This window comes from Entelurus aequoreus, linkage group LG02 (assembly GCF_033978785.1).
Source record: "Entelurus aequoreus isolate RoL-2023_Sb linkage group LG02, RoL_Eaeq_v1.1, whole genome shotgun sequence".
NCBI classification, from domain to species: domain Eukaryota; kingdom Metazoa; phylum Chordata; class Actinopteri; order Syngnathiformes; family Syngnathidae; genus Entelurus; species Entelurus aequoreus.
The window spans coordinates 68,570,851-68,593,707 of record NC_084732.1 but is presented as its reverse complement, the minus strand read 5'-3'; the positions used below and the strand labels follow the sequence as shown (position 1 = coordinate 68,593,707).

The window sequence follows — 22,857 nt, the reverse complement described above, 5'->3', positions numbered from 1 at the left end:
ACTCCATGCAGAGAATCCACTATGCCACAGCAAGACAACCAATCTTTGTAGTTGATACTGTTACGTGATTAGCTGTTAGCATGTCCCTCCCGTTGCTCAGTGACACTTCCTGTTTCCTGGGTTCCCAGAGCTCGAGTGACTTCATGCAACAAATCTTGCTTCATAATTTCTGTTTTCTTCCGACCAAAACATATACATACACTACCGTTCAAAAGTTTGGGGTCACATTGAAATGTCCTTATTTTTGAAGGAAAAGCACTGTACTTTTCAATGAAGATAACTCTAAACTAGTCTTAACTTTAAAGAAATACACTCTATACATTGCTAATGTGGTAAATGACTATTTTAGCTGCAAATGTCTGGTTTTTGGTGCAATATCTACATAGGTGTATAGAGGCCCATTTCCAGCAACTACCACTCCAGTGTTCTAATGGTACAATGTGTTTGCTCATTGGCTCAGAAGGCTAATTGATGATTAGAAAACCCTTGTGCAATCATGTTCACACATCTGAAAACAGTTTAGCTCGTTACAGAAGCTACAAAACTGGGGCCGTACTTATCAAGCTTCTTAGAGTGCCATTTTACACTTAAGTCCTGAAAATTTGCGAAATTTAGTCCTACTCTCAAACTTAAGAATAAAAGCTTTTTATCAACGTTATTAAGTCTAAGAATCACTCCTACTCTCCACGATATTTAAGAGACCTTCAGAGGTGTCTTAAGTGGTTAGGAGTTGCCAGCAGGGGATGGCACTGAGGCGAGAGGGACGTGCGCGAACGTTCATCTTTGTTTGATGACGAGCAGCTGATCAAACGGTATCGTTTAGACAGAGCAGGTATTATTTTGGTCACAGATTTAATAATTTTCCATTCCTTGTTGATTTCTGCATGTGGCTGCAGTGGGCTAGTATATATAGAGCCACCCACACCAGTTTCAAATTAGTTGCTTAATTAATGATTTGGAAAGAAAATGTTATGAGAGTAGCGTATGTGTGTTCCACACACATACGCTAGGTTACAGCATGTGAGGTGAGTGACGTCAGTGAGTGTGTGGGCGAGAGAAGAGAGGGAGCAGTATTGTGAGTGCGAGCGGGGACTAGTTTGTTTTGTGTTGGATTGGCTGTGTGCAAGCAATCAATAAAGCAAGATTTGCAACTAAAATTCCAGACAACCAGAGTAACACCGACTAATCATCTGACATCACATGGACAAAGATAAGACCTCCTGGTGGAAAGTTCTGTGGTCAGTGAAACAAAAATTTAGCTGTTTGGCCACAATACCCAGCAATATGTTTGGAGGAGAAAAGGTGAGGCCTTTATTTCCCAGGAACACCACTCCTACCGTCAAGCATGGTGGTGGTAGTATTATGCTCTGGGCCTGTTTTGTTGCCAATGGAACTGGTGCTTTACAGAGAGTAAATGGGACAATGAAAAAGGAGGATTACCTCCAAATTCTTCAGGACAACCTAAAATCATCAGCCCACAGGTTGGGTCTTGGGCGCAGTTGGGTGTTCCAACAGGACAATGACCCCTAACACACGTCAAAAGTGGTAAAGGAATGGCTAAATCAGGCAAGAGTTAAGGTTTTAGAATGGCCTTCCCAAAGTCCTGACTCAAACGTGTGGACAATGCTGAAGAAATAAGTTATTGTCAGAAAACCAACACATTTAGCTGAACTGCACCAATTTTGTCAAAAGGAGTGGTCAAAAACTCATCCAGAAGCTTATGGATGGCTACCAAAAGCGCCTTATTGCAGTGAAACTTGCCAAGGGACATGGAACCAAATATTAACATTGCTGTATGTATACTTTTGACCCAGCAGATTGGGTCACATTTTCAGTAGACCTATAATAAAAACATAAATTAAAAAAACTTCATGAATGTTTTTTGTGACCAACAAGTACCGTATTTTTCGGACTATAAGTCGCAGTTTTTTTCATAGTTTGGCCGGGGGTGCGACTTATACTCAGGAGCGACTTATGTGTGAAATTATTAACACATTACTGTAAAATATAAAATAATATTATTTAGCTCATTCACGTAAGAGACTAGACGTATAAGATTTCATCGGATTTAGCAACTAGGAGTGACAGATTGTTTGGTAAACGTATAGCATGTTCTATATGTTATAGTTATTTGAATGACTCTCACAATAATATGTTACGTTAACATACCAGGCACGTTCTCAGTTGGTTATTTATGCGTCATATAACGTACACTTATTCAGCCTGTTGCTCACTATTCTTTATTTATTTTAAATTGCCTTTCAAATGTCTATTCTTGGTGTTGGGTTTTATCAAATACATTTCCCCCAAAAATGAGACTTATACTCCAGTGTGACTTATATATGTTTTTTTCCTTCTTTATTATGCATTTTCGGCAGGTGTGACTTATACTCCGGTGCGACTTATACTCCGAAAAATACGGTATGTGCTCCTATCACTCTATCACAAAAAAATAAGACTGGTAGAAATTATTGGAAACTCAAGACAGCCATGACATTATGTTCTTTACAAGTGTATGTAAACTTTTGACCACGACTGCATATATATATATATATACATATATATATATATCCAGGGTGTACTCCGCCTTCCGCCCATGTACAGCTGAGATATGCTTCAGCAACCACCGCGACCCCGAACGGGACAAGCGGTAGAAAATGGATGGATATATATATATATACACTGCTCAAAAAAATTAAAGGAACACTTTAAAAACACATCCGATTTCAATGGTGGAAAAAAAAAGAGTGGGATATCTATACTGATATGGACAGTTTAATGTCTCAGGAACAAAAGGATACCACATTTTTTGATGGAAATAAAAGTTTTCAGCCTACAGAGGGCTCAGTCTATAGACACCCCAAAAATCAAAGTGAAAAAATGATGTGGCACGCACGTCCATTTTGCCTAAATTCCATTTCTGCAACTCAAAATTATTTTCAATATCTTGTGTGGCCCCCACGTGCTTGTATGCATGCTTGACAACGTCGCAGCATGCTCCTAATGAGACCACGGATGGTGTCTTGTGGGATGTCCTACCAGATCTGTCTAAGGGCATCAGTGAGCTCCTGTAAAGTCTGAGGAGCAACCTGGCGGCGTCTGATGGAGCGAAACATTATGTCCCAGAAGTGTTCTATCGAATTTAGATCAGGTGATCGTGAGGGCCATTCAATTGTGTCAATTCCTTCATCCTCCAGATACTGTCTGCACACTTTTGCCACATGAGGCCGGGCATTGTCGTGGACCAGGAGGAACCCAGAACCTACTGCACCAGCGTAGGGTCTGACCATGGGTGCAAGGATTTCATCCAGATACCTAATGGCAGTCAGACTGCCGTTCTCTAGCCTGTAGAGGTCTGTTGGTCCCTCCATGGAAATGCCTCCCCAGACCATCACTGACCCACCACCGAACGGGTCATGCTGAATGATGTTGCAGGCAGCATAGCGCTCTCATTGGCTTCTCCAGACCCTTTCACGTCTATCACAGGTGCTCAGGGTAAACCTGCTCTCATCTGTGAAAAGCATAGGGCTCCAGCGGCGGACTTGCCAATTCTGGTGTTCTATGGCAAATGCCAATGGAGCTCCACGGTTCTGAGCAGTGAGCTCAGGGCACACTACAGGACGTCGTGCCCTGAGGCCACCCTCGTGAAGTCTGTTTCTGACTGTTTGGGCAGAGACATTCACACCAGTAGCCTGCTGGAGGTCATTCTGTAGGGCTCGGCCAGTGCTCAACCTGTTCCTCCTTGCACAAAGCAGCAGATATTGGTCCTGCTGCTGGGATGAGGACCGTCTACGGCCCTGTCCAGCTCTCCTAGAGTAACTGCCTTTCTCCTGGAATCTCCTCCATGCTCTGGAGATTGTACTGGGAGACACATCAAATCTTTTTGCAACAGCACGCATGGATGTGCCATCCTGGAGGAGTAGGACAATCTGTGCAACTTCAGGAGGGTTAAGAAATCACCTCATGCTCCCAGTCGTGATAATGACTCTAGCTAAAGCCAACACTTGTGGAAAAACAGTTAAAAAAGATCAAGAGGGAGGAACTTGAAATGGCCTCCACCTGCAAAACCAGTCCTGTTTTGGGGGTCATCTCGTTGTTGCCCCTCTAGTGCACCTGTTGTTAATTCCATCAACACCAATGCAGCTGAAACTGATTAACAACCCTCTGCCACGTACCTGACCAAAACCTTATCAGAAAAGTGCAATTGAATTCATGCCATACCCTGATAAAAAACTGTTCCTTTAATTTTTTTGAGCAGTGTATATGAATGGTTCAGCACAGCTTTTAAGCTGTCTGGATGCGAGGTTTACACAACGTACTATCTTACAGCCACACTAGCTGCAATCCTTTACACTGAGCAAAGTGGGCTGGCTCAGGGTGGAGGACAGAGTAAAACAACTTGCACTGAGCCTAGTCTATAAAATCCGCTACACCTCCCTGATACCGAAGTACATGTCAAACTACTTCCTTAACGTAAATGACCGCCATAACCACAACACCAGGGGGAGCTCCCCTAACCACGTTAAACCCAGATTCCGATCTAACAAAGGTCTTAACTCATACTCTTTCTATGCCACATCAATGTGGAATGCGCTCCCAACAGGTATAAAAGAAAGGGCATCTCTATCCTCCTTCAAAACCGCAATAAAAGTACACCTCCAGGCAGCTACAACCCTAAACTAACACCCTCCCCGGATTGTTAATAATCAAATGTAAACAATCAAATGCAGATACTTTTTCTTATGCCTTCTGATCTCTCTCTCTCTATGTCCACTACTTGCTGTACATATCCTACCAAGTCAGACCTACACTGTTCCAATATCCATTTTTCTGTTCTCAATTGTTGATGACTGATGATAACAACCAACCCTAACCCCCCCCCTCCACACCCCGGGTTGTAAATAATTCAATGTGATTATCTTGTGTGATGACTGTATTATGATGATAGTATATATCTGATAGTATATATCTGTATCATGAATCAATTTAAGTGGACCCCGACTTAAACAAGTTGAAAAACGTATTCGGGTGTTACCATTTAGTGGTCAATTGTACGGAATATGTACTTCACTGTGCAACCTACTAACAAAAGTCTCAATCAATCAAGCATATGCAGCATTGTGTGCATATTTTTTTAAAGATGCTACAGTGTATTATTTTTAATTCGGAGTCTTCCCTTTCTTTGTGATGGCGCCGTGCATAAGCTTGTTACATTTCTAATTTGCAGCATTGTATTTGCTTGAAGGCGTTCGTGTCTTTGGTCATTAGATGTGTGTTAGCCCCCGTCAGCCACCATACAAACTCCATCAGAGTGGTCAAATCAATCAACTGAAACTAGAGGCTTTAAAATGAAGTACTGAATATAGCAACAAAAACAACAACATGCTCACTGATGCTTACTAAAGCGCATCGTCTGTTTACAAACTAAATATGATCGTTTTGAACTTGGACGGTAAGCTAACACTAGCTAGCAACGACGTAGACGCTACCGACAATATGGTCACTTTTCGCCGTGAAAGACCAGGACTTACCTTTTATTAACACGGGCACACTTTCTTTCAAGAGGACAAGAGAAACCACGAAGCTTGCATTGCCAAAACAAAGAACAAGTAATCAAAGTCTTACGGGAAGCCAACGTTGAAAAGACACCACCGCCAATATTTTCAAAAACAAGCCTTCTTCCTCCACCGCTGCAGATTGGGTGTGAGTCTCTAGTCATTGGGCGGGGCTACGTGACGTCAGCACTCACGCTTCCTGGTGGGCGGAATCACGAGTTCGACTCTCACGGTACATAGCTTGACCTCCTGAGCGTGTTGCCACGCCGAATTGACACTTCGTTCCCGTTAGGTAGTAGTAAGTCTCATATATTATTCTATACCCACGGGTGTATTGGTTGTTGTACTGTCGAATGTGCTATATCACCCACTGTGGAGGCACAGCAAACATCAAACGTTAGCATGCTATGTTGAAGCTAAATTGGGATGTTGCCGGCCACTGTGGTGCACGTAGGGCTACTAAGTTGTACTCCTGCAAATCACACTCATTCTAATATGGATTGCAGAACATACCTGCTAACATGGCCCTTTTAGTGTTAACATACATGCAGTCTGACAAGATGCATTCCGTTTGAAAGTCAGTGCATTCATTTAAAGACATTGAAAGGGACAAGCGGTAGGAAAATGGATGGACCTAAATTGTTCATCATTCCCTGCACCTGCCCTATATGTATTTGTTGAACTGGAATCCTGCACCAGAAACACGCAGATTTCCAATTAGAGTTGGGCGATGTGGCTGAAAAGTGCATCACTACAGTACATACTTTTTTTTTTATATTGGTCGATGTCGATAAATATTGATATTTTTATGACCTGTGGAAAATATGGACCAGGAGAAGAACATATCAAATGTTAACATTTTTATTTCGACTATAACGTTCCTCTGATGATAATCTATTCAGCTATCATTGATTGATTGATTGCAACTTTTATTAGTAGATTGCACAGTGAAGTACATATTCCGTACAATTGACCACTAAATGGTAACACCCGAATAAGTTTTTCAACTTGTTTAAGTTGGGGTCCACTTAAATTGATTCATGATACAGATATATACTATCAAATATATACTAACATCATAATACAGTCATCGCACAAGATAATCATCAGAGTATATACATTGAATTATCTACATTATTTACAATCCGGGGTGTGGGATATGGAGAGGGGGCGGGGGTTAGGTTTGGTTGGTATCAACACTTCTGTCATCAACAATCAGCATCAACAATTGCATCATCAGAGAAATGGACATTGAAACAGCGTAGGTCTGACTTGGTAGGATATGTAGAGCAATTAGTGGACATAGAGAGAGAGATATCAGAAAGCATAAGAAAAACATTTGATTATTAACAATCCGGGGAGGGTGATAGTTTAGGGTTGAAGTTGCCTGGAGGTGTACTTTTATTGCGGTTTTGAAGGAGGATAGAGATGCCCTTTCTTTTATACCTGTTGGGAGCGCATTCCACATTGATGTGGCATAGAAAGAGAATGAGTTAAGACCTTTGTTAGATCGGAATCTGGGTTTAACGTGGTTAGTGGAGCTCCCCCTGGTGTTGTGGTTATGGCGGTCATTTACGTTTAGGAAGTAGTTTGACATGTACTTCGGTATCAGGGAGGTGTAGCGGATTTTAGGGCAGGAAGGGAATGAAATGTCAACACAACCATGGAAAAAAATCAACAAATCAATGTAAACAAATTCCCAAAACCACACAGGTTTACTGCCAGGAAGTTATGTGGTCTTTGTAACATTGAATTTGTCCTGCTATTCTTATTTATGTATGGTGATCAATCTATTAATAAAATATTTTTTATAAAGCCCTTAATCTCAAATGTCTCAAAGGGCTGCGATGCTGAGATGAATTTATATTATGCATTAGTTATTTTTATATTAAGCAGTAGTTATATTAGTTAAATATTATTGGACCAAATTTTAGTTTGAAAGTACCACATTTGTTATATTTTGTTATTTATTTATACAGTCCTGCACCTTAGTTTCTACCTGTTGTTTTCCGTTCATCCAAATAGGGAACGGACGAGGGTTGAAAAGAAAAAATAAGTGCAAAGGACTATGGTCTGTTTGAAAAAATCCCAAAAACTGCTGATCATACTATTCCTGTTTTATTCACAATTTCTTAGCTCTCTGCAGCACCCATTTTTAGTTTCTTTTCCCACTCCGTGCAGAGAATCAACAGTGAGACAGCAACATGATAGTTGATTCTGTTACACGATTAGCTGCTGATCCCTCCCTTTGCCACTGACCCCTTCCTGTTTTGCTAAGACCGAGAGTGCCTTTGTTCATGCAACCATTCTTGCTTCATCCTTTCTGGTTGTATCTGACCCCCAAAAAATGGTATATCTCGAACAAATGTTTTTTATTGATATCGATTATGTGTCTGTTGTGATATATTGATATAATTTTATCGACCCAGCCTTATTTCTAATTAATGTATTTTTCCAGGAAACACCTAAATAACTTTTTTTTTTTTAGCAACAGTTTTAGACGATTTTCGTGAAAAAGTATGTGATTTTATTGCCGATCCCAAATGCCGATACCTTCTGTTTGGCATTGTTTTTATTTTTAGCCCCGCGGCTGTCAAACAGTCAGCAGCTTATTGTTTGTCTCCATACACAGTGTGGAGCTGCTCCTTTAAGCCAATAACAATCACATCCATTACAGAAAATAAACTGCAATTATTTGTATTTTAAGAATAATGCGTTATCACAAAAGGATGAGGCTGAACCTATTACTCACAGAAAAAGAGAATAACAAACTTGTTTAAATATTGTGTTGATACTGTTGAAAGGCCAAAATCACTCACCATAAATACATCGAAAAAATTACAGTTAATACACATGATTGTATCTGTATTGGTATCGGCGGATTTCAGCCATGGATGATCGGAATCGGCTGCATAGAGCCCTGATTGGCTCCATCCATCAATCCATTTTCTACTGCTTGTCCCTCTCAGCACCTGGGGATAGGTTGATTGGCAAACTAAATTGGCCCTAGTGTGTGAATATGAGTGTGAATGTTGTCCGTCTATTTGTGTTGGCTTTGCGATGAGGTGGCGACTTGTCCAGGGTCTACCCCGCCTTCCGCCCGAGTGCAGCTGTGATAGGCTCCAGCATAGTTGGCAATACAGTATTGCGTCACGTAAAATACCAAAATTATTGAATACCCAACGCAAAATATAAAAAATGTCATTTTGTATTTGTGTATTTTTGTGTATATTGGCCTCAGCTAATTAGTAAATGTTTGTGTCTGGAATATGCCAACCCTGCTCTGCTTGGTGGCTGGCATTGACTTCACATCTTGCACATGCTGCTGCTAGGCGTCAACCTTCAAAGGTAAAACTGTGGCGGTCTCACAAGTTAGAAATGTTACCCCAGCCAGAAGGATCAAAGCAAAGAAATGTCAGCCTGTCATGTAAAGATCAGTTAGCACTGTGATTATCATCTGTCGTTATTGTCTTTGTATTTGTCCAGGGTGTAGCTGTTAGCCATAATTTACAGTTCGATATGAATCTCAGTTTTTACGTTACAATTCGGTACAAAATACCAAACTACTCAGGTTAGCGTGGAGTACACTGGTAGCTTGATTTTGCATGTGACCCTGGGGAATATGCTTTTTCAGTATCATGCTTCAAACCCCGTTTAGAAAAAAAGGTGCATTAAGAAACGTGCACAATTTAGCCATTAATCCTGACTTTTGATTCTGATTCCTCATTTTGATAAAACAAAGAAAATCCACACAAATTGCTCTATTCATTTTCGTTTTGTATATAGTGCTCCTATTGAGTTAATGTTGCTGATCGATTTGTATTTATTGAATTTATTTATTATATTTTTCAGTTTGAAATGGTTTAAGTAGGCCATACAAATGTTATAGTTTAAAGCAGTGGGCCCCAACCTTTTTGTAACTGCGGACCGGTCAACGCTTGAAAATTTGTCCCACGGACTGCAGGGATACAAATAAAGAGAATTTATTTTAGTTGTTTTATTTTATTTATTTATTTTTTGTCATAAAAAAAATACAATCATGCGTGCTTACGGACTGTATCCCTGCAGACTGTATTGATCTATATTGATATATAATGTAGGAACCAGAAATATTAATAACAGAAAGAAACAACCCTTTTGTGCGAATGAGTGTGAATGAGTGTAAATAGGGGAGGGAGGTTTTTTGGGTTGGTGCACTAATTCTAAGCGTATCTTGTGTTTTTTATGTTGATTTAATAAAAAAAAAAAAAAAAGAAAAATCTTTTTTTTTTTTTAATTTCTTGTGCTGCCCGGTACCAATCGATCCACGGACCGGTACCGGGCCGCTGCCCGGTGGTTGGGGACCACTGGTTTAAAGGACACCTTTTTGTTATTATTTAATGCAAATTATTGCATTTTAAATGTTAATAACATTTTGTTTATGCTAAGTTATCTACATTTCTTTCTTTTTTATTTAATGTTAATTGAAATGCATGTCTGCGATGAGGTGGCGACTTGTCCAGGGTGTACCCCGCCTACCGCCCGAATGCAGCTGAGATAGGCTCCAGCGAACCCCGAAAAGGGACAAGATGGATGGATAAAATAAAATGTTACGCAGAGATATGCCTATAACAGTTATATAGACTAATTATACTATTTATAGTTGCAAAAGAGGGCGGGTAGGAGTGAAATGACGGTCTTTCGAGGGGGGGCGTAGCAGAAAATAATTGAGAAACACTGCTTTAAAGTAATGCAACTGAAGTAAAAGTAAAAAGTAGTCATCCAAATAATTACTTGAGGAAGAGTAAAAATTTAGTGAATAAACTACTCAAGTACTGAGTAACTTCTGATGTATTTAGTAGCTATTTTTTAATGGTCCTTACAATACAATCTTAGTTGGTGTTGGTGTGTGTGTATGTGTGTGTTAAGTTAAGTTAAAGTTAAAGTACCAATGATTGTCACACACACACTAGGTGTGGTGAAATTATTCTCTGCATTTGACCCATCACCCTTGATCACCCCCTGGGAGGTGAGGGGAGTCGTGGGCAGCAGTGTTGGCCGCGCCCGGGAATCATTTTTGGTGATTTTAACCCCCAATTCCAACCCTTGATGCTGAGTGCCAAGCAGGGAGGTAATGTGTGCATGTGTGTGTGTGTGTGTGTGTGTGTGTGTGTGTGTGTGTGCACAGAGACCCTATTACAGTATGTACGGAAAAAAAATGCACCTTTGGCATTCATGTATTACATTATAACAATTAGGGATGTCCGATAATGGCTTTTTTGCCGATATTCCGATATTGTCCAACTCTTAATTACCGATACCGATATAAACCGATACCGATATATACAGTCGTGGAATTAACACTTTATTATGCCTAATTTGGACAACCAGGTATGGTGAAGATAAGGTCCTTTTTTTAAAAATTAATAAAATAAGATAAATAAATTAAAAACATTTTCTTGAATAGAAAATAAAGTAAAACAATATAAAAACAGTTACATAGAAACTAGTAATTAATGAAAATTAGTAAAATTAACTGTTAAAGGTTAATACTATTAGTGGACCAGCAGCACGCACAATCATGTGTGCTTACGGACTGTATCCCTTGCAGACTGTATTGATCTATATTGATATATAATGTAGGAACCAGAATATTAATAACAGAAAGAAACAACCATTTTGTGTGAATAAGTGTAAATGGGGGAGGGAGGTTTTTTGGGTTGGTGCACTAATAGTAAGTGTAACTTGTGTTTTTATGTTGATTTAATAGAAAAAATAAAAAACGATACCGATTAAAAAAAAAAACAGATACAGATAATTTCCGATATTACATTTTAAAGCATTTATCGGCCGATAATATCGGCAGGCCGATATTATCGGACATCTCTAATAACAATGCATATGCGCAGCTAAAACATAAAAAAACCCATCTACAATTTACCACATGTTTTTTGTACTTGGACGTGGACTTTGTGTAGGCTGAAATGTGAACATTTCTACTGACACAGATGACAGTGCCTGATATAGTTGTACCCCTTGAAGTTTTTAAAGTAAACATTGACATCGCCTCGTCTGACGTCATGTCACTTTGTACAGCGTGTAGCGGTCATGTGACTGCCAGGCTCCCTTTGATTGGTGAAATGGAGTCAAACATCACGAGTGCTCACATTGCATTGGTGAAATAGAGTTATGTGACAGTGCCCGCTGGGAGAAGTGTCTCTGACGAGCCAAAACAATGTATTTGCAAGTTGTAATTAATAGATTAGAAGTAATTATAATGATGATATAAATGAATGTAGCGTTCATAATGTGCTGTTCTTCCTTCCTGCGGGAAGGTGACCAGCAACTCGAGGGTTGCAGGTTCGATCCCCGCTTCCGCCATTCTAGTCACCGCTGTTGTGTTCTTGGGCAAGACACTTTACCCACCTTCTCCCAGTGCCACCCACACTGGTTTAAATGTAACTTAGATATGTAAAGTGCTTTGAGTCACTAGAGAAAAGCGCTATATAAATATAATTCACTTCACTTCACTTCAGGATGGTTACAGATATGGCTGATGAGGCCAATTCGTGCCCTGAAGATTATTTTATAGTAGGGCTAAGAGAGTCCAGCAGCAGGGATGGCTATCTCCATATGGCTATCTAGTCCAGTAGAAACCTCAAACTTGCCATGAATAAACTATTGCATAAACAGCGACCAAACAGTACTCTTTTCTTCTCCACAGGTCAAATTAAGCCTGATGATTTTCCATATTTCTGCTCGCTCCAGCCGACTGTTCCAGAAACAAACTTTGGCTGTGCGGAAATTATGGAATTCAAATTTCTACTCTCAGACGGCCCTGTGTGTCTTCTCTGGCCCTGGTGCTTCGTGCTAATCACATGAACGGGTATCAGTTTCCACTGAAAAACTTCCTCATGTGCCTGTCATGCTGAAAGAGGTGCTTCATTACTTGGACATTAAACCAGGCCAGGTAAGTTGATTTTATCCTTTCTTGTGATAAAATGTATTCTAAATAAGAACCCAGCCATAGACTGAAGAATAAATAATGAGACGTGTGTAGCAATTGCTAAGAACAATGAAGGTATTGTGTAATATGTTTGAAATACTTCACACAGATGTCATTATATTGCATTTACATAATTTCGCTACACAAGCACAAAATGCATGTCCAGCAATACACGATTTTCCCCAGCTGATTTTTTGCAGCTTAAAATGTCTGATTTTGTAGCAGCTTTTTCACAATGTTGCGGCAAAAGTTGGAAATTTTAAAAGTTTGTTTTCAGTGCATTGCATGGCGTCTAGAGATGGGGTACCCCTTAGATTTGAATTGATACGGCACCAATTAGGTATAATTGCTGCCAATTTCGGTACCAATCATCTATGTGTGAGATTGACTGATACCAATACCAGTACTGATCACATGTATTAACTAGAGATGTCCGATAATGGCTTATTTGCCGATATCCGATATTCCGATATTGTCCAACTCTTGATTACTGATTCCGATATCAACCGATACCGATATATACAGTCGTGGAATCAACACATTATTATGCCTAATTTTGTTGTGATGCCCCGCTGGATGCATTAAACAATGTAACAAGGTTTTCCAAAATAAATCAACTCAAGTTATGGAAAAAAAATGCCAACATGGCACTGCCATATTTATTATTGAAGTCACAAAGTGCATTCTTTTTTTTAACATGCCTCAAAACAGCAGCTTGGAATTTTGGAGAGCATGAGGAAGTTGAGGTGGGCGGGGTTGAGGTGGGGGGGAGGTAGGGGGTAGCGGGGGGTGTATATTGTAGCGTCCCGGAAGAGTTAGTGCTGCAGGGGGTTCTGGGTATTTGTTCTGTTGTGTTTATGTTGTGTTACAGTGTGGATGTTCTCCCGAAATGTGTTTGTCATTCTTGTTTGGTGTGGGTTCACAGTGTGGCGCATAGTTGTAACAGTGTTAAAGTTGTTTATACGGCAACCCTCAGTGTAATGGTAAATGGTAAATGGGTTATACTTGTATAGCACTTTTCTACCTTCAAGGTACTCAAAGCGCTTTGACACTATTTCCACATTCACCCATTCACACACATATTCACACACACATTCATACACTGATGGCAGGAGATGCCATGCAAGGCCCTAACCACGACCCATCAGGAGCAAGGGTGAAGTGTCTTGGTCAAGGACACAACGGACGTGACGAGGTTGGTAGAAGGTGGGGATTGAACCAAGAACCCTTAGGTTGCTGGCACGGCCACTCTCCCAACTGCGCCACACCGTCCGTGTGGCGCAGTTGGCAGTTAGTCCGCCATACAGGTCACAGTGTGACCTGTATGGCTGTTGACCAAGTATGCTAGCATTCACTTGTGTGTATGAAAAGCCGTAGATATTATGTGATTGGGCCGGCACGCAAATACAGTGCCTATAAGGTTTATTGGTGCTCTGTACTTCTCCCTACATCCGTGTACCACTCTGTACAGCGGCGTTTTAAAAAGTCATACATTTTACTTTTTGAAACCGATACCAATAATTTCCGATATTACATTTTAAAGCATTTATCGGCCGATAATATCGGACATTTCTAGTATTAACTTTACATTTTTCACTCTAAATAGAGTGAATGCTATGGACAGTTTAACAATATCAGCGCTATATTTGAACTAGTTCCTCTTTTTCTTTTATTAATGTTTTTCAAACTGTTAAGTGCACTTAAAATCCTTTCATTTTCTCTAAAATCACAGTACGCCTTATAAACTGGTCCACCTGTGGTACGTAGTAAGTCTGGCTGCGCGCACCGACCTCAGAGCAATTTTATTTGGTACATGGTACGATGTTAAGTGTGACCAGTGCGTGTGGACTGCAAGTCGACGCCTGTTAATAAATAATGCTAGCAATTGCCCGCAAACAAACCAACACCAAAACTTTGATGTTTCATTGAGAATATAGACCATTACACACGGTGCTCAAAAATCTGTCAAAATGTTTTAGTACGACTTTGGTAAGTTACGAAGCTGCACCACTTGATGGAACGCGGAGCGGCTACCGTAGTCAGATATACTGTGCTTCAACATACGGGTCTTATTATGGTGTATGTATAAGGACCCCAAAATGCCACCTATAGGAGATATATTATCTGGCGTTTTGTTTCGTGATATTATATATTTCTTACCTATTGGTTCCTGCTGATGTGTATTTGAGATTTGAAATCTGTATAAATCCCAAAAATTTGCGCGCATCCGCCATTGTAGTCCGCCCCGAAAACCATAGTGAATAAGCTCTTTTTTTCTTTCGTCTTGTTGTGGGCAGTTTTGGGTTAGTTACTGAAATCCAGTAACTAGTTACAGTTACTAGTTACTTTATTTCAAAAGTAACTCAGTTACTAACTCAGTTACTTACACCAAAAAGTAATGCGTTACTGTGAAAAGTAACCAGTTACTTATATATATATTTTTTTTTTAAAGGCCCCCTTTAATGCCCTTTTCAGTACTGTTATTGCCCACTAGGATCCCTCTTTATGTTTGTGAACTTTATAGTCCATACATTTAGAGTGATGTGATAATCAAACACTTTAGAAGTCTAGAATGAAAGAGTATATATGAGAATTGACAGAGTGTGTGTACCTTCAGTGCTGAAGGATGAGCAGAGGCAGAGTTTGGAGTGTCTTCTTTAGCTCGCTTTCCATTTTTATATACTCACTGTCCAGGTGCTTTTTGACGCCCGGTATCGTGCTAATTAGCTGCCTGAAATCGGGTGACTCCACTGTAGAAAAAGCCTGCATGTCTTCTAGCACACACGCTGCAATGGCTCTATCAATGTTGTCCTGGCTAGCAGTGCCTCGTTAAAATCCAGTCGCTGTTGCTAGGGAGGTGAAATGTGTCTCTCTTTACTAGCTTTGTCGAAGCATGTTGCTTTTGTAGCTGTTTCAGCAGATTTGAATTGCTGTTTTGGGCAGTAGATGGGATCTTTGATCCAAGATACAACTTCTTTTTAACTAAAATATTATTTTCTTTGTGGTCGACAAAAGAAAAGTAGTGAGAATATCTCCATGTTAAGAAATTCAGCTTCGCCATGATGTAAACACAGACACGCCCCCCGCCCCACACACACACACATACACACACAGAGCGCGCCTCTTCTCCGTCGCCTCTTCTGCAGCTCTCCAATAAAACACACTCAGATCTTCTCACTTTCTAGCCGATACTACATAAAAAATAACGTAAACTAACGCAGTAACGCATCATGTAGTAACGGTAACTGAGTTACTGAATATAAAAAATAACGCGTTAGATTACTATTTACCGCCGAAAGTAACGTGTTAGTCCCAACACTGGTTGTGGGGTATTCATCCGCTGCTGTTGCCATTTGTAATATAAATTTGCGTACAATACTAACTTATATCTGTCAGTAGACTCGCTATGGAAGTGCTAAAAACTACCGGTACAACAAGATGACGGGGAGTAGACACAGTCGAAGTGGACCCGTGTAAATAAGACCACCCACAAAATGATGCATCCTGAAGATTTGGTCAGAAAGCAGCTTGAAGATGGTCTGTAAAACATAATCTATGCAACATTTTGACCAAAGACCCACCATTACACGTTATGTAGACCACAAGGAGATGTTTTCAATGTAAAAAAAAATTAATATGTCCCCTTAATGTGTCTTATAATCCGGTGCACCTTTTGTATGAAAATATACCTGAATAAGCATGCTCATCAGCGGTGGGCCTTATAATCCCGTGCGCCCTATGGTCCGAAAATTACGTTACATACAATTGTTGAGCAAAAAAAAGTCAATAGTTGACAATAACTAACCAAAATCAAAAACTACTTTTACTCCATCCATCCATCCATCTACCGCTTTCTCATTAAAATAATTTTTAGCATCAACCATTGTGTCCAGGAAATTATCAGAATTTTTAAACATCAACAAAAAAAAAAAAAAAAAAAAAATTGTGAAAATAAAAATATAATTTTATTTCGTAACATGCTGATATTACCCTAGGGGTTGACGTCACCAATTTATGAATCGGCCCTCTTATGTGTTGTGTAAACAATGATTATGCGAAAAGAAAAAAAAATCAATATAATCGTTTTAGTATCACTCACATGCTGAAATCATGCTTGGGGTAGACAGCACCAATTTATGGATGAATCGGCCCTTTTCGTGTTGTACACTGACCGTGACAATGCTGACACACCAAGACTACGTTTACACTGCAGGCCAAAGTTGCGTACATATTTTCAAAACCGTATTTTTTTTAGCTGACGGTTTTAGACTGCAAGTAAAATGTGATCTTTATCAGACTCCAGCATGAATGCACACAGGCCCCAATGTTTCCCCAATGTGGTCTTGACGTCACTTGCATGCACAATACGATAAAGTGAAAAAAAAAAGGAAGTTGACCGGATTCCGTAAATGAACAAGGAAGTACTAAATACTAAATACAATAAAAGTCGCCACCATAGATATGGTCAGCACACCCTAAAAAATTTGTATTTTTCTATGTGAATTATTTTTTTTAAAGTAATATAATGTATTTAAAATACAGTGTTGAAATGCACTCAATTGCATGAAATGTAGTCTTGATTTTCAAACTTTTCTTTTGGGGCTTGCGTGGCAGCACTCTGTGCCTAGAGAAATGTTCCTCTTTTTTTGTCAGTTTTCCTCTTTTTTTCCTCAAAGGGTGTTCACATGTCTGCAATCTACATATAAAGCCCTTCCTTGTGGTCTAGATAATATGTATTGGATTTGCTTTGGTGTAAAATTAGCGTACATTTTGCTCCACAGTCACGTTTAGAAGACGTTTTTTGAGCGTCTGCAAGCTGTCTGTTGTGGAGGCGTTCCCAGATTGGAAATTAAACTGCACCCCACCCTCTCTGAAAGTATCAAAATTTGTGTTTTCAAAATGTACATTGTTAAATATATATCTTGAAGTCGTCACAGCTATTTTTTTTCCAGACACGGTCAAAAATAAACTTTATGAACATTAAATAAATGAACTCGGTCACAACATTAGGTACACCTGCACATTCGTGGGTCATTTCAGACTCTTGTTTATGAAAGTATTATTGTTGCAAAATTATTTGCAAATTTGTATCTCAATCTGTGTAATCCAATTTGCATGCGTGTGTACTAATTTGTGTGTCTGTATATCAATGCGAGTGTGTATTCAGATCGTTGTACGTGTGTTTTAGATCCGCGTGCGTGTGTTTTAAGTTGTCTGTCCCTAATCAGAAAGAACCCTCATGACTTTTGTGACTCTTCTGCCGTGTAATATTCCAAAACCAGATTCCAAAACCAATCCCAGACTTCCATACTTGTTCATTTGAGACACCTTGTGGTCTGCATAACATAAAAAGCTTGTACTGTGGTCCACGTTTTGCATAGATTTAGTTTTACAAACCATCTTCAAGCTGCTCTCTGACTGTCTCTTCAAGATGCGCCGTTTACGTGCTGAAGCCCTCCTCCAGGCCAAGCACCCTACGACATACTGTACTTGCCTACCCTCCCGATTTTCCTGGGAGACTCCCGAATTTCAGTGCCCCTCCCGAAAATCTCCAGGGGCAACCATTCTCCCGAATTTCTCCCGAATTTCTCCCGATTTCCACCCGGACAACAATACTGGGGGCGTGCCTTAAAGGCCTACTGAAAGCCACTACTACCGACCACGCAGTCTGATAGTTTATATATCAATGATGAAATCTTAACATTGCAACACATGCCAATACGGCCGGGTTAACTTATAAAGTGACATTTTAAAATTCCCGGGAAATATCCGGCTGAAACATCGCGGTATGATGACGTATGCGCGTGACGAAGTCCGAGTAACGGAAGTTATGGTACCCCGTAGAATCCTATACAAAAAGCTCTGTTTTCATTTCATAATTCCACAGTATTCTGGACATCTTTTGCAATTTTTTTAATGAACAATGAAGGCTGCAAAGAAGACAGTTGTAGGTGGGATCAGTGTATTAGCAGCGGACTACAGCAACACAACCAGGAGGACTTTGTTGGAGCGCTAGCCGCGCTAGCCGCGCTAGCCGCGCTAGCCGCGCTAGCCGCCGACTTGACCTTGACTTCCTACGTCTCCGGGCCGCCAAACGCATCGGGTGAAGTCCTTCGTCCTTCTGCAGATCGCTGGAACGCAGGTGAGCACGGGTGTTGATGAGCAAATGAGGGCTGGCTGGCGTAGGTGGAGAGCTAATGTTTTTAGCATAGCTCTGTGCAGTCTGGTTGCTAAGTTAGCTTCAATGGCGTCGTTAGCACAGCATTGTTAACCTTCGCCAGCCTGGAAAGCATTAACCGTGTATTTACATGTCCACGGTTTAATAATATTGTTGATTTTCTATCTATACTTCCCGTCAGGGGTTTATTTCTTTTGTTTCTATATGCAGTTAAAGCAAGATGCTATCACGTTAGCTCGTAGCTAAAGCATTTCGCCGATGTATTGTCGTGGAGATAAAAGGCACTGAATGTCCATTTCGCGTTCTCGACTCTCATTTTCAAGAGGATATAGTATCCGAGGTGGTTTAAAATACAAATCTGTGATCTACAATAGAAAAAGGAGAGTGTGGAATCCAATGAGCCAGCTTGTACCTAAGTTACGGTCAGAGCGAAAAAAGATACGTCCATCGCTGCCTCTCAAGTCATTCACTGTAACGTTCCTCATCTACGAATCTTTCATCCTCGCTCAAATTAATGGTGTAATCATCACTTTCTCGGTCCGAATCTCTCTCGCTCCATTGTAAACAACGGGGAATTGTGAGGAATACTAGCTCCTGTGACGTCACGCTACTTCCGGTACAGGCAAGGCTTTTTTTTATCAGCGAGCAAAAGTTGTGAACTTTATCGTCGATTTTCTCTACTAAATCCTTTCAGCAAAAATATGGCAATATCGCGAAATGCTCAAGTATGACACATAGAATGGATCTGCTATTCCCGTTTAAATAAAAAAAAATCATTTCAGTAGGCCTTTAAAGGCACTGCCTTTAGGGTCCTCTCTCACCTGAAAAGGAGACTATTATAAATGTCTCTGTTATCCATAGGTTTATCTATAACCCATAAAGTAGGCAGGCACGGAGCTATTTCTCAGGGTGTGTTTATTCCAGCCGGCACGTTATTACACTGACACACAACATCCGGATTCCCATCATGCATTGCTTCAAAACTACAGCAAGTAGTAATGTCCAAAAACATAACAGAGACGAAACAGAAGAACGAAGAAGAGACATGGCGACGACGGGTAAGAAGAAGTACGCTTGCAAGTTCCAAAACGATTGGAAAAAATAATTTCAGTTCATCCAGGACAGCTCGAAGGGGAAGGGGTATGCTGCCTGCACATTTTGTAGATCAGACTTTTATGTGAGTGTATATGTGTAAATAAATGAACACTGAAATTCAAGTATTTATTTTATTTATATATATATATCAGTGTTTCCCATAAACTGCCAAGATACCTGTGGCGGTGGGGGCATGGCTATGGGCGTGGTCACCATGACATCATCGAGTAATTTGCATAATTTACTACAATGATTTGATTTTCTGTAAAAAGGCTCAAAAAATGTATACTTACTAATTAATAATAACAGTTTTGTTTTAAACGTCCATCCATCCATCCATTCATCCATCCATCCATCCATTTTACAATATAATTACAACACTTTATGTACATATTTATATACAGATTTGAACAATAAGTTATTCACTGAAATATATTTATTAATTGTGGTTCTTACAAAAAATATATCTTATAAAATATAAAAGCTAAAATGTCTCAAAGCTCTGCCCCTTTAATTAGTGCATACTAAATAATTTAACTTTAGCCTACTACTACAACCATATTATTTACCAGCAACATAAAGTGAAACAGAGGCAGAGGTGTCCTGCCACAGTCAGTAACAAATAAACAGAAAACAGTAGTGGTGGTAGATAGACACAGAGCTTCATCAAACATCGGATCCACTGAACAAAGAGCTCCAAAAATCTTGAACTTTAGACTGCCATCAGTTTTACTCCCTACACGTAACCATGTGTTTCCTACTGCCTGCAGACTTTGCACCCTTTGTTATATACACATGTTGTGTTTCTAATATAAATACATTTAATAAAGTCAAATACAAATAAGGCAACAAGAGAAGTATCCTACACTTCTCTTTTGTAAAGTAAATCTGAACAGCCGATATGGGCATCTACATCAACTATATGATTTGCCTGAGAAGCTGGAGAGGACAAAAAAAAAAAAAAAAAAATTTTTTGTTGTTGTAATTTTTATTTTTTTTTATTTGTGGCGGACGTAATTCTTTCGTGGCGGGCCGCCACAAATAAATGAATGTGTGGGAAACCCTGTATATATATATATATAATAAAATAAATATATATATATAGCTAGAATTCACTGAAAGTCAAGTATGAATTTTATTTATATATATATATATATATATATATATATATATATATATATATATATATATATATATATATATATATATATATATATATATATATATAAATATGTATATACATATATATATATATATATATATATATATATATATATATATATATATATATATATATATAGTTATAGTTGTTATAGTTATTACATTATTACGTTACTGTGACAACACTGTCACACTAACAATTGAGGAATCTGACATAACCTTTTGAATGATTATATTATCAACTCACAATATAGATATATACAACATAAAACATGGCTGAGATATATACAGTATATATATATATATACAGTATATATATATATATATATATATATATATATATATATATATATATATACTGTATATGTATATATATATATACTGTATATGTATATATATATACATATACAGTATATATATATATATATATATATATATATATATATACTGTATATATATATATATATACATATATATATATATATATATATATATATATATATATATATATATATATATATATATATATATATATATATATATATATACACTACCGTTCAAAAGTTTGGGGTCACATCGAAATGTCCTTATTTTTGAAGGAAAAGCACTGTACTTTTCAATGAAGATAACTTTAAACTAGTCTTAACTTTAAAGAAATACACTCTATACATTAGTAATGTGGTAAATGACTATTCTAGCTGCAATTGTCTGGTTTTTGGTGCAATATCTACATAGGTGTATAGAGGCCCATTTCCAGCAACTATCACTCCAGTGTTCTAATGGTACAATGTGTTTGCTCATTGGCTCAGAAGGCTAATTGATGATTAGAAAACCCTTGTGCAATCTTGTTCACACATCTGATAACAATTTAGCTCTTTACAGAAGCTACAAAACTGACCTTCCTTTGAGCAGATTGAGTTTCTGGAGCATCACATTTGTGGGGTCAATTAAACGCTCAAAATGGCCAGAAAAAGAGAACTTTCATCTGAAACTCGACAGTCTATTCTTGTTCTTAGAAATGAAGGCTATTCTACAAAAGTGTTTGGGTGACCCCAAACTTTTGAACGGTAGTGTATATATATATATATATATATATATATATATATATATATATATATATATATATATATATATATATATATATATATATATATATATATATATAAGAAATACTTGAATTTCAGTGAATTCTAGCTATAAATATACTACTCCCCCCTTAACCCCGCCCCCATTGGTACTGCAATATTTAGGAGGGGGACTAGAAAGATGCAAGAAAATGGTGCAGAAGGAACATATGAATTAAATTCCATATTCCACAATGCAGTGCATTGCTACAGACGTAAACCACAATAATACACCTTCTTAAATAGTTTCCCTGTATCTTTTGAGATGATGCATGAGTCTCAACTGTTGTGGCTAACCAACCGGTGCTTGTCATTATTTGCTCTGTATTCATTTTCATTTGTAACAGAGACATGGTGGTGATATACTTGCTTTTATTCAATGTATGTATAATTAGGACAGATGGGCATGAGTCAAAAAGCCTTCTGGTGTGGCAAAGCACAGGAGGGGAAGTGCTGCCCACCTATATAATGCACGGTCAAGACTGGTGGGGGCCACGGGTCAATTAATTAGTCAGGAATTGCGCCACTGCAATGCTGTTGGCACGACACAGGGTGCTGCGTCGCTCCTGCCTGAACTTTAGCACCTCTAAACTCCTCCGCTGCCCGCCCATTTGCCAACTGTCCCAAGACAGTTTGCCAATCAGATGCTATAAAAATGAATAGATTTTGTTTTTCCCGCACAGTACATGCTGTACACTTCAGTTATCCGTTGCGTGGCTACATTCAGAACGGTTGCTTCACCACGGATGTTAGTTCATT

General features: G+C 39.0%; 2 protein-coding genes across 4 annotated transcripts in view; one reads left to right on the top strand and one right to left on the bottom strand.

Annotated features, from left to right (window-relative positions):
- The window catches only part of LOC133638542 (kinesin-like protein KIF18A), a 53,903-nt gene extending 48,181 nt beyond the window's left edge, over positions 1-5,722 (bottom strand). Inside the window, exon 1 of one of the 2 annotated variants that reach the window (XM_062031262.1) lies at positions 5,532-5,722. The gene's annotated coding sequence lies outside the window, so the exon portion shown is untranslated. The remainder of the gene's footprint in view (positions 1-5,531) is intronic. The other variant, XM_062031254.1, reaches the window with a different exon arrangement.
- LOC133638550 (12S rRNA N4-methylcytidine methyltransferase-like) overlaps positions 5,690-22,857 on the top strand; it is a 223,872-nt gene continuing 206,704 nt past the window's right edge. The window contains exons 1-2 of one of the 2 annotated variants that reach the window (XM_062031286.1): positions 5,690-5,847; positions 12,259-12,504. In XM_062031286.1, the coding sequence (XP_061887270.1) occupies positions 12,460-12,504 (45 nt within the window). In that variant the 5' untranslated portion in view covers positions 5,690-5,847; positions 12,259-12,459. The remainder of the gene's footprint in view (positions 5,848-12,258; positions 12,505-22,857) is intronic. The other variant, XM_062031275.1, reaches the window with a different exon arrangement.